Source organism: Nematolebias whitei, chromosome 15, assembly GCF_014905685.2.
Source record: "Nematolebias whitei isolate Nwh7 chromosome 15, NemWhi1, whole genome shotgun sequence".
Classification (NCBI taxonomy): Eukaryota; Metazoa; Chordata; class Actinopteri; order Cyprinodontiformes; family Rivulidae; genus Nematolebias; species Nematolebias whitei.
This window is the reverse complement of record NC_056512.1, coordinates 41,389,274-41,406,772: the sequence shown is the minus strand read 5'-3', so window position 1 is coordinate 41,406,772 and position 17,499 is coordinate 41,389,274. Positions and strand designations below refer to the sequence as shown.

The window sequence follows — 17,499 nt, the reverse complement described above, 5'->3', positions numbered from 1 at the left end:
ATAGGAACTACACTTGGACCATAGGAACTACAAATGGACCATAGGAACTACACTTGGACCATAGGAGCTACACATGGACCATAGGAACTATACTTGTACCACAGGAACTACACTTGGACCTTGGGAACACACCTGGTTCATAGGAGCTACACCTGGTTCATAGGAGCTACACCTGGTCCATAGGAGCTACACCTGGACCATAGGAGCTACACCTCGTCCATAGGAACTACACCTGGTCAATGGGAACCTGGACCAGCCATAGTGTGATTGCGCCTCATTCTCATTCTCTTAAACCCCAGGTTGTTAGGGCAGATGGTCACCTGTCCTGTCCTGGTTCTGGGTCTGGTTCTGGGTCTGGTTCTGGTTCTGCTGGAGGTTATTTTCCCTGGTGAAAGGAACAGGATCAGGTCAGGATGTGGGTTGTAATGAAAAGGTTTGACACAATCCATTAGCTTCCTCAGATAAACAATTCTAACATTGTTCTATATTGAGAATTGAATTGACTGGAATTGGATTTGAACTGAACTGGGTTTACGATCTGGATGTACAGAAACGAAAATTTAACTGAGAAGTCATTTGCAAAAAGTTAAACGTGAGAAAAAGTTAAACAAAAACGTATTTATTGCTTTTTTGTGACTAAATATTTCAAACTATGTATATAGTGATTTTTTTTTCTTGTTCTGACACTGAGCAGATAATTTCAAAAAGCTCCACGCAATTGTTTCTGTCATAACTGCCACCACCTAAAATCTGACCGTTTAAAACGTAAATTAAATAATTATATTAAAACTGAGCCTGATGTGGACTCAGTGAGGCAGTGGTTCCCAAAGCTGGGGTCCAGAAGATTTACGGAAAATAAATTAAATTTAAACTTATATATAGGCTTATTTAGCCTTAACTGTAAACTTCAGCAACCGTCAGGATCATGAGTGTCTGCAACTTTTATTTTGTAGGTGGACAGCAGAGTCGTTTGGGACCCTCAGGTCTCCAGACGTCTTTGGGGTAACTGGCTGCAGGTCCTTGAACCACCCTTCAGCAACATCCTGACTGCAGGCCAGGTCGAGTGGAAACTTCCAAACCCCGTCTGCAGCACGAGCGACTCCCGTGCAGACAGAGCGAGTGCAGTGCCTATCATCTCCTGCATGTTTATTCACAGTCTGGCACAGAAAGAGTGCACTTAAGTGCACCGCCCAAGATTCACAGTGTTCACTTGTCCAAGGCGTATTTTTATTTCCAGCTTGTGGAAATGTTCGGCGCTACTGCTGGCTTTGTGAGTCTAGATTGATGTCATGCAAAACACTTTTCTCCTTTCGTGGCTGATTTACTTTCATTTTAAAACGCGTTTCCCTACAAAGCATCACCTCCGGGGCTTTCTCTGAGCGGACAGACAGTTTTCTGTTGGGCTGTTTTGACAACAAAATGTGCAGTTGGGTTGAAGCATTACAAACAGATTTAGATCTGTAACACCTGCCTTAAACCAGTCACTCAGCAGGTCTCTGTTTTTTTCCTTAGACTTCACGCTACATGAAGCTGAACCCAAATACTGAACCACCTGGAGGTGGTCCACCGTGCTCTTCAAGCTGGAGGGAGAGGAGCGTTAAACCTCAGATAAACTTTGCTGTTCGAGCCCCAAAGGCTAAGAAAACCAACCTCACCACAGCTGAAGTTGAGTAAACTGGTCATTTTACTGGACTGAAGTGGTTAGGTAACACACATTTATTAAAGCTCAGAAGTTTAGTTCAATTATAAATAAATTATTGCAAAGATTTAGTCACCGCAAACTGTATCTATTGACCAGGTCTCAGAAAAATGTCATTGCTTTTTAACCAATGTAGCTAACAAAGCTAAGCTAACAAAACACTTCTGTGTATAGAACCATGCTAACAAAAGTTTCATAACTTTTCATAACCGAACTATGCTGACAAATGTGCATGTTTACCAAGAAAGCCATGTTAACAAGCATTTTTGTTCATAAAACCATGCTAACCATGCACAAAAAAAACACTCTAATGCTACTTTGATTGATGATATGTGCTGCTGATTATTTCATGCTGCTGATTATTTCATGCTGCTGTGTTCATTTTTACTCACCTGCTCACACAGACTCGTTCGGCGTATTGTTTCTTTTTATTGTATTCTTAGTTTCATGTATTTCTTGGTTTACATCTTAGATCCTTATTGCTGTTTCTTTAAAACTTTATATTCTTCCTGTTGTTGGATGTAACTGGGACGCTGTGCACACAGTTTCGTTCCACCTTATGTACCACGTGTGATGCAATTGGCAACGAAGAACCTTTAATCCTTGAATCCTAACAAAAATGCACTTTTGCTAACAACCCTTGTCTAACAGAATAAAAACTACACTAATAAAAGCACATTGTGCCAAACCTGTGCTAAAACACGTTCACTAACAACTTTGTTGGCAAATACTCCGTTGTGATCATAAATGCACCAAAATGCATTTTTGTTACCATTTTGCTAACGGATTATGTTAACAAGAAGCCTCGACGACATTCTGTTGTTTGCATTTTCCTCGTGTCAAAGGGGCAAAAAGTAAACAAGAACCCTTCAACTCTACTCGGGTCTACACGGTCTCGGTGGTTTTCGCCCTAAACTTCCACGGCGTTATTTTCTGTCCAAGGCAAACATCACAGCAACGGGTAAAATAAGTGAAATGAAGTCACTAAAACGCTCGTCGTCCTCTGCCACGCTCTCCAAAAACGCCGTGTCTGAGTCGAGGCCATCCTCCCTCCGCCGGTTGGAGCCCGTAAGTCGAGTCCGTTTGGTCGAGCTCCATCTGAACTCTGAATCCTCACATCCGCACCTTCTCACAGGACCACGGCGTTGGTTTGCATGTCGCCATTTTAATAGAGGTTTTTAAGTAAACACAAACAAATGCACGACTGCGGTGTAGCGTTAGGCGGTTGGATCCAAATGTTGATAACTTTGACACCAACACTGAGCAGTTTAAAACTTAGAACTCAACACGTCTTCAGCTACAGACCAGAAGTCCAGTTGCATCTTCTTTAGATACCAACGTTGATGTTGCTCTGTATTGATACTAGCGTGATGGGATCGATAATTCAGTTGGTTTCTACTTTTAGTAAGTTGCTTCCATTCCAGAAGTGCATTGATCAAAGTTCAACTGGACAAAACAAACGTTTAGGACAATCATTTATTTAATCTGATTGCACGACAACTTAAGAATCGATACACGCATGCTAACATGTGTAGCATCCATATTTACTTCTGCACGTGACGTCAGGTCTTCTGTGAGTCACTTCAAGGTCATGGACTGTTCACACTGGAGTCTGATGGAGGTCATGTTTCTGTCATACCATATTTTTACGACTATAAGGCGCATTAATTGAAACAAAACTGTCAGATAAGTCAAACTTTATTCAACTCATTCACAATAACTCGCAACATTGTTCAGTTGTACCACATAAAATTGGTTTGAGGTCAATAAGCACAACCAGAATTATTAATACATAAGGCTCACTGTTGATTTTTGATCAAATTAAAGGATTTTAAGTGCGCCTTATAGTCCAAAAAATACGGTAATTTAAACAATCATGCAAAAAATTGGATCTCCGCAATAAACTGGCCTCGTGATATGGTCTTCCAGTTCTGATGAGACTGGTGGCCTTATGTCTAGACACTGAAATGATTAGGTGACTTTATTTTTTAGATATTCTAAAAGAAATTAATCCCTGGGATGTTTCTCTGACATTTCTTTGTAAGAAATTGGTAAAAATCAACAACCTTTGTCTTCCTACCTTACTTATTTATTTTAATGATTTGGTGTCAGAGGTGGGATCCCTTCTGCACCTGAACTGAGGTGAAAATTTAGCAGAGCCACTCCTGGGTTCCCGAGCCTAACAAGGTAGAACGTTTGGTTCCTGACGTCTCATGTTTGCGTCATCAAGGCTCAAACAACAAGTGATCAAGTTTGTTTTAACACAAAAGAAAAAAGTCTGAATTGCACTGAAATCTTTGCTCTGCTGAAACTTTTCTTAACTCAGAACCTGCAGCTGGTCTCAGCTGATCAGGATGCTTCGTAATCTTAACATTTTGGGTCTTACAAAGGTCTCTTTAGGGTTCTGTAGTCCAGGAAACTGGTTCCATACCCGACAGATGACGCCACAAGATTAGATACGACAAAACCCCCCAAAAAGATCCAAAGAACTAAATACGCTAAAATAATAATCTGTATGAAAATTCCTCACTGGATGGAAAAAGCATTAGGAACATAATGGGTCTTTGTACTAAAAATAATCCCTTAATCTTTATTTTGGAGAAAATACTTTTAAAAACAACAGAGTATTGCTCATAAAACCCTAATTTATTAGCTTTACTGTCAAACTGTTTCACTGCTTTTTGTTAATCCTCACATCTTGGAGGGGGAAAAAAACTATACAAACACATGAGAGCACTTCAGAAGGATCTGTTTGTGCTGTTCAAATATCCTGGTAAGAAAAAAAAGGAAATTACAAAGTAAATATGACATCATTATATTTGTGTGAGGATGTGTTTGTTGGGGTGAGGCCTGGTTCTCCACAATTAGACAAAGTTTATGTGAACAACAACTGTACCGGTGTAAAAACAGCCATTGAGGCAGCCACTTTAGTTAAAATGTCGTTTTAAAGCATTTTCGTTTAGTAACCATTTAGAAAAATGTCTTTCGTTAGGATCTTTAAGGCAACAAAGGGAGTTAGTGCAGGCGGTATATAGTGCAAGACCATATTGAAAGGCTTTTGTTCTTATGTCCTCGTGGGGTTTTCTTAATGCAAACTTTATGTCTTAACCTCGTGCATGGCGGCGTTAAATGCAAACCAGAAAACCACATATTATGATTAAACCTGTGAAAGAAGCCTCTTGTCTTGAGGAAAACTTCAGTCACATGTGCGGACCACCACATCGTCTTCCCTGGTGGTACAGAGCAGAAGACAATAACACAACCCCCGTCTGACTCACGACTCCTTCATCCATGGTTCACCTCTAAACATTTGTCTGTCTGCATCTGGCTCATCCATAAGAAGTGTGTCCGTGTCCATTTTTATTTTTCTAAAGGTAGTCCGAGGTAGAAGAAAGAGGGAACCGCATCTGGGTTGCAGTTCCATGGTAGGAACACGCTGCAGATATTTATACCGGTCTATGTCACTAATGCGAGTGGTGATGGCCTTTTGTGTTGGTTTCGAACAAAAATGGAGAGAAACGCGTTGAGTACAGAGAATGTAAAGACCTTAAGAGGCGACTGTTTTAACATTTTGTTACGTCAGACCAACCAACAAAGTAACCTGGATCAGATCTGGGGAAAGTGGGACTTGTCAGAGCCCCCATCAAAAATTCTGATATGGGTTGCATATTTGCAAAAAATAAAATAAAATCAGATTTGGGCCAGTTTTGCCTGCAGTGTGACTTACAGGTCAGCATGACCAAGCGTGAACAGACGTGCACGATAGGCGACGGTTCTGTGGCCTCCTAAAGAGGACGTCTTAGAAGGCCAGCAGGAAATCTGAATTTTCCACACGACCAAAAAACTGACATGCGCTTCGAACAAACTACAAACACTTTTCTAATTGTCCCTCGTCGCGAAGCGAAGGCGGGACAGTGTCTCTCAGTCCATGTTGCGAGCACGACAACTTGAAGAATGAGTGCGGTATCGACTTCTGTTTTAGGTTTCAGAGGTGGAAAGAGTAATGAAAAGTTGTACTCAAGTACAAGTACTGTTACACTGCTTAAATTGTACTGAAAACTTGCTGAAGGTACGGCCACGTGCGCTCGTCCTCAGCCTTTACCTCGTCCTTTTCTCTGTTGACAGTTTGGCTTTTCCTTCAAATCTTCAGTCCATAAATGACTCTACTCTACGGAGTTGTCCTTTGCTTACGTCATAATTGTCGCTTTCGCGATCTGAGAGCCTTATTGGCTACAAAGATGCAGATGAACGGTTTGAATATTAATTCAAACTGCGGCCGTACTCCGTAGCGACTTCTGATTTTAAAAGCAGCGAAGTAGATTACATGGTCTAAATTGTACTTAAGTATGAGTGAAATTACACACGTGAAAGAAATACTCATAAAAGTACAAGTACCCAAAAAAATCTACCGTATTTTCCGCCGTACACGTCGCACCAAGTCCATATTTGTCTAATAAAGTGGAAAAATCCATAAATATGTTGCCTCGACCTGTAAGTTGCAGGGCATTCAAATTATGCAAAAAATGCAACTTATACAGTGAAAAATATAGTAGTTAATTACATTAATGTGAGTATTTGTAGTTTGTTGCTTCCACCCCGGTGGCTACATCGTGGTTCCTTTAGAAAATTGGATTGCCTCGTCAAAATCCAAGACGGCTGTCGTCATATATATCTGCCCGTCTTGTGAGCTGGATAACTTGAAGAATAAGCAAACGTGCCGACCTCCATTTTGGTGTGTGACTGCATCTTGATGTATTCTTTCACAAATTGAGCGGCCAAGCCAAAATCCAAGATGGCCACCGCCATTTACTGTGTATGTACATCAGCTACTTTGATCATTTGAGGAAACTATGCTTTCTAGTTTTTATACTGCCTAAAAATATAGTTTCCTCAAATGATTGGGTGGCTAAAGATTAATCTACGGGGGCCAAGGCCACCACTGACCACTCCCTGGCTCCACCACTGCTCCTGGTGGTGGATCAAATGTCTCCGTCCACTCGCCAGGACCCGTCACTCTGTGCTGCCTCAGACAAGCACAATAAATAAATAAACATCTCTCTTCTTCTCCGCAGTGTAACTCCGACCCACTTGAAAATCTTAAACCAAAAACATTTAGGTTTACTTCCCTCCCTGTCCAGAAAAACACTCATCTCCAAAACTACATTCACCATTCAAATCCCTCAGCAACGAGATTTGAATAGTTCGAATTTAACTTTTTGTACGTTTACATTGTTTTATTTATATTCATTCATTTGTTGGCACATTTTAAATATAAGTGTCTTGTTAAATGGTCTTGGGGGGGATTGTGAGGAACGTTTCTGGCTCCTGAAATTGAACAAAATGTGCAAATTTTCAAACTATTAGCTCAGAAGTGTTCTACAAAAGTTCAGTTTTTTGTATGTTTAGGAGAAGATGTGAACTTTCAAAGGACATGCGGACTCTCGCTCTGTTTGTACGAACATATGTGTGCGATATGTACATTCTCAGCTAATGGAAACACCGCTCAGTCAGACGTGTGCGTTCACTGGTCGGTGGGAGTGTGTCAGAGGGAAAAAACCACACCGTCCAACGTATAAAAGGACCCAGAAGCAACGATGCTTTAAGCACCAGGGTTCTGTTTGTCCAACTCGGTCCAGCCTCTCGTCTCTCCGTGCTCCTGACCTTCAGATTGTCCGCCATGATGCTCCGAGCTCTGCTGCAGACGTCGCTGCTCCTCTGGTTCGCTCAGCAAACTCTGCAAGGAGGTGAGAAACCCCCAATTATCCATAAAGATCAGAAAACAAACCAAGATTTCAACTTCTTTACTGTTTGTCATATTTCTCAGGTTGACTTCTCTATTTTAGCATTTACTCATGTAATAGGTAATAAAATAACTTTGCATATTTTATGTATTTATGTCTCGTATAGCTGTTGGTTTAACGGCCTGCTGCACCTGCTGAGCATGCTTTAGCATCAATTTTATGTTTTACTCTTTCTAGTATATTTTGTAACGACTCAAAAGATGCAAAGCAAGTATAAATCAGTGCACCTACATCAAAGTTGATATTAAATTAGGATAATTGTTTTTAAAAAGGAGTTATGGTATAAACTAAATTTAAAGTGGAAAAATGTTTTTTTTATAGGATCACTTTGAGGATAATTATCCCATTTATGACGATAAATTAACCATAAAAACTTTAAGTTTGTCCAAATTGTAAAGTGGAGGCTCGGATGAATCGTCGGTCTCACTCACGTGTCAAATGTCGTCTCTGTGAGACCGAATATTTGGACTTTGGGCGTCTCTGTGTTTTTTTCTCTGATTTCGCCGAATCAAAGGACGCCATCGAAAGGTGTCAGGAGCAGCTAAAATGTGACGCGTGAGCGCGAGGACGCGTCTGTCCTCCGTCTCCATCAGAGGACCGCTTTGTCTTCCTGTTTCCTAAAAACACAAGTCGGTCGATGTGACGTCCAGATCTCGCACATTTAGAGAGTTAAACATTTTAAACACTTTTTTTTAAAACAACCGAAGAAACAAAACATGAGTTTTTATGTTTTTCACCCAAAATGTTAATTTTATAAACTTTTGATTGAATTTAACTCAAACAAAAGAAGAGAAACTAAAATTTCTGCATCAACGCTGACAGCTGAATGACTGCTGAAGAAGTTGAAGCCAAGTGGTTAAAGTTGAAAAAAAAGGCAGAACACTAGCTAAAAGCAAAATGACAGCTAGAAGATTAAAGTACCAGTCAGCTAAAAGTCAAAAGTAGCTAAATGCTAGTTAAAATGTGAAAAAAATAGCTACAAGCTAACGTAGCAAAAAAATAGCTAAATGCTAAATATACCAATAGGCTAGCAAAAAGTAGCCAAATGCTAAGCAACATAGCTTTTACATATTTTTTACACTTTTACATCTAGCTGAAAGCAAAAACAAGCAAAAAGCTATTTAAAAAATAGTAATATTATGCTAGGTAAGTTAGTAAAATACTAGCAAATGACAAGTTAACCGTAGCATAAGGCTAGCTAAAAGTAGCATAAGGCTAGCTAAATGTAGTAAAACAATTGCTAAAACTGTAAAAGATTTACTAAAAGTAGAAAGAAAATGGCTGAAACTATCTGTTAGATAAAGGTAAAAAAAATGCTGACTGAAAGCTAAGGTAGCTAAAGGCTAGTTAGAGGCTAAAAGTAGCATAAGGCTAGCTAAAAGTAGCATAAGGCTAGCTAAATGTAGTAAAACAATTGCTAAAACTGTAAAAGATTAACTAAAAGTAGCAAGAAAATGGCTGAGACTATCTAAATGTTAGATAAAGGTAAAAAATGCTGACTGAAAGCTAAGGTAGCTAAAGGCTAGTTAGAGGCTAAAAGTAGCATAAGAAGAAACAATTGGAAGAAACTCTCTGAAGCAAATTTCAAATAGAAGAATGTTTTTGTAACAATTGAGATTTCTGTGTTTTTCAATGGGGGAAATATTTAAATATAAAAAGTTAAATATTTAAAAAGTCTAAAGTTACAAAAAACAAAAGCCTCCTGAAGATGAGCCGAAGGTTTTGATGTATGAAAAGTATAATGATGTAAAGTACGCAGAAGTATTTTAATTACGGACAACATCAGGAAAACACGTGTAAATGCTGAATCTGAATTCCTCCAAATATTTTTAATCTTTTGATGAATCTGTTTTATTTCCAAATCGTTAAAAAATGTTCTTTTTGTTTCAGGCGTTGCACCACAGAACGTGGCCTACGGCCGAGCGCTGCCTCTTAAAAGTAAGTCATTTATGTTTTTACCGTTTGTCTTTCTTTTTTATATATATTTTATATTTGTTTTTAAAAACAAGGAGAAAATGTAACTCCTAATGAAAAGTCACGATTTAAGGTCGTGAGCTAATTTCAGTCTGTTCTTTTTTAGGTGTTGGAGTAAAACCTGGAGGTCAGATTGTCTTGTAGTTTTACTAACATTTAATTAACGTCACATTTAGGGAGTACGACTGAATAATTTATTCTTGATGCACAAACGTACTTTAAGTTATTTTCTCCAACAGATCTATATGTTGAAAAACTTGATTGTTAATCAGTTAGGCATAAAATATGCTGCAAGTGTGTACACAGATTGAGATTAACTATCAGATTAGATGGATACGCACCACTGCAGTGACACATAAACTGCTTCAATGTTACAAGAGAAGTTTTGTTTCTTTTTTTGTCTATTTTAAATTAATTTGAAATGTTAAGAACACGGCTGAATATGTTGGTGAACCAAATCCTTTACTTTTCGTCAGTTACTGGAGCCCTTGGAGCACTGGGCAGCAGATATAACACAAAAGCCATGAAAACTGGAAGTACGTTAAACTTTATTTAACTCGTGAACTAATAATTACACAAAAAGTCGTGTTTGTAGTTTAATCTTTTTTCCATTTTTTACCTCAGTGGGACGGTATCCTGCAGCTCACCTCGGCGTTGGTAAGCAACACGAAATTATCTGCAATAAAATATGATAAAATCTGTGTTAAAGCCAGAAGCAAAACAAAAACAATCTCTTCAGCTAAATTAATTCTTGCCGGTTGTCTCACCATTACTGTGATAAAGATCAAAAGAACATTAGCAATATAAGTTGTAATACAAAATACAGCCAGAGACTTTTACTGGCTAGATACTGGTACCTACTGGAACTGAGACGTATTGTGAAAAACAAACTTACAAGGTACACACCAGGTACATGTTGGGTATGTACATGTACCCAAGATGTACCTGGTGCATATGCACTAAATTCCCGATACATACCCAGTATGTACCGAGTACCAATTGCACATTTACCCATTAAGTATCAGGTTTATACCTGCTAAGGTCCAGGTACATTACCAGTATGTACCAGGTACTAACGGATAAAGACCCGGTACATATTTGTTAAAAACCAAGTACATTCCCTTATCCCTAGGAGGCACTTTCCCATTAAGAACTAAATATGTGCCCGTTATCTACCAAGTACAAACCCATAGTTTGTACTTGATACATAACCCATAACTACCATATACGTACCCTGTAAGTACCCTGTACATTTTTGTTAAGAATCAAGTACATTCCCTGATGAGTAGCAGGTACTTTCCCATTAAAGACTAGCTAAATACCTGTTATCTACCAAGTACAAACCCATAATTTGTACTTGACACATACCCGATAACTACCATATACATATCCTGTAAGTACCAAGTACATACTTCTTAAAGACCAAGTGCATACTCAATAAGTACCAGAAACTCACTCCTTAAAAACAGGTTTGTACCTGGTGCATACTGAGTTTGGACCTGGTAAAAAAAAAAAAAAAACGGGTATGTTCCCATTAGGGACCAGGTATGTCCCTGTTAGGAACCCAAGTACATGCCAGGGTCTAACTTGGTATGTGCTTGGTAAAAACAAGGTATGTCCCAATTAAGGACCAGGTACATCCCCGTTAGAGACCATTTAAGTCTTTTTTGGGTCTAGGTATGTCCCCAGTAGAGACCAGGGATGTATCTGTTAAGGACCAAATACACGTCTGGTTCTTACTTGATACGCTCCTGGTAAAAATAAAGTATGTCCCCATTAGAGACTGGTACATCCTGTTAGGGACCACTTAAGTCATTTTTGGGTCCAGGTATGTCCCCAATAGGGACCATGTACACCCCTGTTAGGGACAATTTATGGTAAGTCTTTTTTGGGTCCTGGTATGTCCTCATTAGAGACCAGGTACCTGGTAAGTACCAGGCTGTTTTATGTACTGAACCCTTGACAGTATCTGGAACCCGTCGTGTAAAAGTAGTTTTGTTTTTGTTGTTTTTCCAGGCGGCTACAGATCTCTTGGTTTGGGATCCAGAGGGGGCCTGAAGCAGGGCGGATATGGAGCCCAGGGAGCCTATGGTAACGTTACCTCCAGAGCCTCTTCGGTTTTTTGTTTTTGTCTTCTTCTTGGACACATTTTAAAGCTCATTTTTGTGGTTTCAGGTGCCAGTCTGGGCACAGGAATGGGACTGGGACCAGGACTTACAAATGGACTGGGAATGGGCTTGGGCCAGGCAGGGAAACGAGGTAAGACCAAGAAATAAGATAAGATGTTAAATATAGATTTAAATTTTGTACATGAACCTATATAAACACAAAGTGGAGCAAATTTGTCAAAGCAGAGATAAAAACAGAAATTGTAGAGGTTGAGTTTAGGTTTGTTTTCTTTCAAACCATTAGTGGCACATAGACCCACTACATTTTACAACACAAAACTTGATACGAAGGTATTTGGGTCAAGTTTGTGTTTAAAGCAGCCGCTCACTCAGCCTATTGTGTCTTTCTTTTTTAATTAAATTATTGCCAGTCAAAGCTGCGTGCAAAGCTTGTCAGAAAACTGTTTCATGGGAGGCATTACGCCACTGAAACCTGAGCCGAACCTTTATTCAAGAGCCATTTTCTCTTTGAAGTTTCTAACTTAGGTCAAGCAGAACGATCTTTTTTAAAGTTTTCTCACAGATATTAAACTGAAAATGACCCATTTATACATGTGATGCGCCTTTTAAAGAAAAATTAACTGTTCACTCTGTGATTTTGCAGTTTACGGTGCTGGTCTCGGCGCTCTTCCAGGTAAATAAAAATGGACAACTTCTTCCATCATTTACCCAAATCCGTCTGTTTCTTCTTCTTTTGGCTGTTCCTTCTTCAAGGATCCCCACAGTCCTCCAATTCCATCTCACTCTTTCACTTCAACTACCTCCATGTCCTCTCTGACTACATCTGTATATCTCCTCCTTATGAAGATAAAACAGTCTCAAAAGTAGTCACACAAGCGTGAAATGAGATATTAAAAAAAAAACTAAGTGTGCATGCATGTTTTAATATAGGTGTTGTGAGCTCCTGTGCCAAGTTAGAAATTAGTCTTTTCCCAATACCAGTAAGTTTGGGAAGGCTCAGATGTCCCAGCTTTTCACCAGCCTTGAACGCAGCATCACCTTTGTGAATTTGGAGCGGTAAGAAAGATTCAAAAGTCATAAGCAAGCTGGTCCGTGTGCTCGTGATGATGGATTCTTCCACGGCAGGTGGTTTGTACATGTGCATGTGACAATTAGTCTGCGCAGAATACTTGTGTGTATTGAAATTTGTACATTAGAAAAACTGTTTATGCTTGTGTGACTACTTTTGAGACTAATTTATTTTCATACAACTTTGTCTTTTTCCTGGCAGCTGCATTTCTAATATTCTTCTACCAGTATACCCACTGTCCCTCCTCTGGACATGTCCAAACCATCTCAGTCTGGTCTCTCTAACTTCATCTCCCAGTGGTTCAACCTGTGCTGTACCTCTGATGATCTAATTCCTAATCTTATCCATCCTTGTTCGGACAGCGTTCGTCTGTTTTAAAACAGTTCTTTATCTCCTCACCAGGTTATGGGACGTTTGCAGGCGTTGGGTATCCTGCAGTCCGACCAGGTGAGTGTAACTCCACGTCTTACCTCAGGACGCTGGGATGTAACTTATATTCCAACTCACTGGAATCAAAACCTTTTCTTTAATCTTTGTCTCCAATGTTTGCATGGATAGATTATTTGCAACTTGGGTTTATTGCTCGTAAGTTGACGTTTTAAATCATCAACGTGTCTTTGTTCATTTCATTTTATTAAATGATCCCTTTGGCTCCAAGTCCAAGGAAGATGCATTTAAAATTACGATGAGAGCTGCTTGTGGTCTTTGTTAGGTGTGTATTCAACAAAAAGATACAACCAGAGAAGAACTTTGCGATTAACGGTGCTCATTTATTTTAATCATCATGACTAAAAAAGCCTTTTTCCAGTGTGCCGTCTTTGTCGTGTTTGTGTTTAATGGCACTGGCACAGTTCATGCTGCCGTTTTGTGTTTGTTTGTACTGACTGAGCAAGCGCTCCACGGTTTTTTGTTTCTTAATTGGAGCTGTAATTCTGCCCCTTTAAACTGGACTAACGTCAGACCCTGAAGGGTTTGGTATACCATACGAGAGTCACTTGTTTGGTTTTTAATAGACTCCCAGATATTCTTTGCGTGAAGGGCTCTGTTGCACACGTCACTAATGCCGACTGAGAAACACTGTTGTCTCTGAGCCTGCAGGAAGTTGAGAGTGCATGATGATATTTCTCTGCCAGGTGCGTCTGCGGCAGATTTGGGTGGACCTGAGGTGGCCGGTCTGGGCCAAGCTCTTGAAGATCTTAAAAGAAAAAAGAGCAGAGCTGAAAGTCACGCGTACGGAATGCATGACAGAACGGTTGGACCGGAAACGCCCATCGAGAGGAGAGCCAGTGTACTCGGCCCCACTGTTCCTCAAATACATGCAAGAATTGAGGTCAGAAACCTTAATCCAGTCCTTCGGGGGTCAAGTCTGAGACCCACAATGCCCCTTATTAATCAGAATGAACCACTTGGAGATGGTGTTTCACAAATACCTGGGGGCAAGCATAACAAGCATGATGGCTTTAAAGTAAAGGGGACAATGGGTCTTGGCGCCACGCTGGCAGCAGCAGGTATAGGAAGACAACTTCCTGTTGATAAAGACGTCAGATATCTGGGTTCTCCTCAGGTTTATGGTCCCAGGAATCCATTCATCCCAGAAAAACAAAATGCTGAAGACTGTGAGTCTGCTGCTGAACCAGAGTCGTTGGACGTCAATCGATTTGGGCTTTTGGGATCAGGAACTCAAAGAACTCAAGGTTTAGTACCGCAGCTGCATATGGGCAAGACGGGCAAATATCTCGGACGCACCAATCCACCATCACAGGAGAGAACCTACCATCCTCCTTCACAAGGTCAAGACCCCGGAAGTCATTTTTTCTCCACGGTACAGCAGCAAGAAACCAGGGATTCTTCATTTGGTCTGGCAAACAGGCAGGATGCGGAAAGACCTGGAGCCAAAGACAAACTCAGACCCAAAATCAGAGACCGGTACTTTGATCCGGTGAACCGTGGTGCAAGCACGACCCAAAGCTTGGGCATTGCCATAGCTGAAAACCAAGAAGCTAAAGACTTTACTGAAGAGGAAACAAAATATTTTTCTCAAGCTGAACCAAAGACAAGACCGTCCAAACCTCTCCATATCCCAGGGCAGGTGGGGGGGAATACACAGGCCGCAAGTAAGAGAAAAAACTTCACCTCATTGATCATAAACATCTTTTACGTACTACGTTTGTCTTTTTTATTTTTTAGTTATTGCACCTTGAGTTCAGCCCCTAAATATGCTTCATGGTTTTACTTTTTATTTGAACTTTTTACTCATTTTTACTTTCATCCGTTCTTCACACTCAGTGTTTTTCTTTTGTTTGTTTGTTTCATTGCAGTTTTTTTATGACCCTTTTAGTTTCAGAGCAAAGTCTACACACGATACCATATAAATGTAAAAACCCTGCCTGCGGTTAAGTTTGTCCTCGTTGTAGATTGCACTTGTCAGGCTGAATAACGGGATCAAAATGTTAGGATGATATGCTGTGTAGGATTATTGCTCTTTGTATCGCAAAAAAAGATCCTTTGTTTAAATTTGAAGCGTCTTATGATCTCCTGATTACTGATCAGGCTACCGAGGCCAGAAAACGCAAACCACAGAGTTAAAGGAAATAAACTTAGGATGAATATGATTCAGTGACGTGTGTTAAATATGACTCACAAAGTGTCATATTTAAGTTGGTTGAACGTTTGATTTTGAGAATTTTTAGGAAAACTACTGTTCATGTAAGTTACTGTCCGTTGCCGCATGATGGTACAGAGGGTTGGCTCTGTTGCTTCACAGCAAAAGGGTTTGACTCCTGGTTGGGCAAACTCCTTTCTGTGTGAAGATCTGTGGGTTCTAGTTGAGAACTTTAAAAAGGTGGAATGCTCCCTGCGTTGCAGTGAGTCTTTAACGCAAACGAAGCAGTCCAACTATCTGGGTGTCTTGTTCATGGATGATGACAAGTTGGAGTGGGAGATGGATCGACGGATCTGTGCCTTAGTAATGAGGTCATTGGTCCAGTTTGTCGTGGTGAAGAGGGAGCTGAGATGAATGGCAAAACTCTCAGTTTACTGATCTGTTTATGTAACCCTCACCTGGTCACAAGGTATGGCTCATGACCTAATAAAAACGAGATCTTGAATTCAAGCAGCTGAAATGAGCTTCCTACATAGGATGGCCGGGCTCAGCCTTCAGGGAAAGGTGAAGAGCTCCATCATCCATGGGTATCTCAGAACAGAGCCACCTCTGCTTCAAAAGGAGTAAGCTGAGGTGATTAGAATGCCTCCTGGGCACCTCCCTTTGGAGGTTTTCCAGGTACATCCCACTGGTAGGAGACCCAGAACTCACCAGAGGGAATATGTATATATCCTCTCTGGTCTGGGAATGCCTTGGGATCCCCCAGAAGGTGATGGAGTGTGCTGGCGTGTAGAGGGAGACTTGTTAGACTTTCTGTGGTTCTGTGATGGACTGGTAACCTGCCCAGGTTGTCTAAGCCCCTGGCCCAGTCACAGCTGGAGATAGGAACCAGCTCCTCATGGACACGTCTACAGACAGTTTCATGCCTCAGATACATTTGCATCATCTATGGCATCTTCATGAACAAAACCTAGTGAATGAGGAGACATGTTGTCATGATTTTCCAGTTAAAACAGTGAATTGCTCAGTCTGGGTTGGATTTTTCCACAGGTTATATGGGCGGGGCAGGAAACTACCTGGGAGCGAGCATGGGAGCTGGAGGCTACGGAGCAGGTGATGTTTGGTGTCACGTTAAAAATTAATCTTATTTTTCAGTTGATGGATGCATCATTGTAGGTTCAAAGCTCTCGTAGTAAAGATTTACCATTTTTGCTCGCAGGTCTTGGACAGGGAGCCTACCTGGGAGGTGTAGCTGGTAAACTGGGCGGTAAGTCTTTAGGTTTTCCCTCTCTTTGTTTTCAACACGAGGATGAGTGCACATTTTTTAATTGCATTTATTAGCTTCATACCTTCTCTCTCTAAATCTATACTTTAGCTGCCGCTGCACTCGGACAGGGTGGGTATCCCCAAGCGGTTCCAGAGAAACCAGTTGGTGAGATTGTTTATTGTTAACCTTATTTTGTTACTCGTCTTCCAAACTGGGACGAAGCCTAAATTTCTGTTTAAACTTTGGATTTAAATTGGTCTTTTGGGGAAACCATGAGAAGAAAATTCATGTGTCTGTCAGAAACCTCTTAGATGCACCTGAGTAAATTTTATTCAGATCTTGAACTCAGGTGAGGACAACAGAGACTCAGAAGCTCCTTCTAATTTGCCTTTTAAACTAATTATTTGCCTACAGAGCAACGAGCTGAGTCCAAGTTTCTCCAATGTCCAATGTTTTCTTCAAAGATTTAACCCTTTCAGTAAAAAAACTATGGTTTTAAACACCAAGTGCACAATTCGTGCAAACTAAAATCCTTTGCTTTTCTAACTTGTGGGGATTGGAAAATAATTTTTGTAGTTCTAAAATTGGAGGAAATCAATCCTCATATTTGTACAAAGCAAAATGTTGTTTTTCTGAAACAAAACTAAACAGAATTCCTTACAAACATTTCAATTAATGTCTTGGCAGGTTATGGTGATGGAGCAACGGGATATCTTGGTGCTATGGCAGGTAACGGCTTTGGTAAGTAACTCTGAAAAACAAGAATAAAACTTTATATTGGGGATGCACGATATTATTGACATGGTATTGGTATCGGCCGATATTAGCGATAAAGTTAAATATCGGACATCGACTATTACATCAAAATAGCTCAATGATATAAAAGGCACTGTTCTCATATATATATATATATATATATATATATATATATATATATATATATATATATATATATATA

General features: G+C 40.1%; 2 protein-coding genes and 1 long non-coding RNA gene across 3 annotated transcripts in view; all 3 read left to right on the top strand.

The window, feature by feature from the left end:
- Nucleotides 1–9,388: 9,388 nt before the first annotated feature.
- Nucleotides 9,389–9,997, top strand: LOC119421997. The gene is made up of 3 exons (XR_005187384.1): nt 9,389–9,438; nt 9,581–9,601; nt 9,951–9,997. It is a non-coding gene; the product is annotated as an uncharacterized LOC119421997 (long non-coding RNA).
- On the top strand, nt 9,998–16,446 carry LOC119421223 (glycine-rich cell wall structural protein 2). The gene is made up of 7 exons (XM_037688601.1): nt 9,998–10,010; nt 10,099–10,131; nt 11,491–11,565; nt 11,650–11,733; nt 12,247–12,276; nt 13,075–13,119; nt 16,325–16,446. The coding sequence occupies exons 1-7, from the start codon at nt 9,998–10,000 to the stop codon at nt 16,414–16,416; spliced, it is 372 nt and encodes a 123-aa protein (XP_037544529.1). The 3' UTR covers nt 16,417–16,446.
- The window catches only part of LOC119421222 (glycine-rich cell wall structural protein-like), a 4,557-nt gene continuing 3,494 nt past the window's right edge, over nt 16,437–17,499 (top strand). The window contains exons 1-4 of the mRNA XM_037688600.1: nt 16,437–16,446; nt 16,494–16,541; nt 16,650–16,706; nt 17,229–17,282. Coding sequence (XP_037544528.1) covers nt 16,437–16,446; nt 16,494–16,541; nt 16,650–16,706; nt 17,229–17,282 — 169 coding nt within the window. The remainder of the gene's footprint in view (nt 16,447–16,493; nt 16,542–16,649; nt 16,707–17,228; nt 17,283–17,499) is intronic.

Bases quoted from the DNA above. Each gene is read 5' to 3' on its own strand.
- LOC119421223 (XM_037688601.1), top strand. The intron at 10,132-11,490 runs GTAAGCAACACG...TTGTTTTTCCAG, and splicing joins TGCAGCTCACCTCGGCGTTG to GCGGCTACAGATCTCTTGGT. The intron at 12,277-13,074 runs GTAAATAAAAAT...TCTCCTCACCAG, and splicing joins TGGTCTCGGCGCTCTTCCAG to GTTATGGGACGTTTGCAGGC.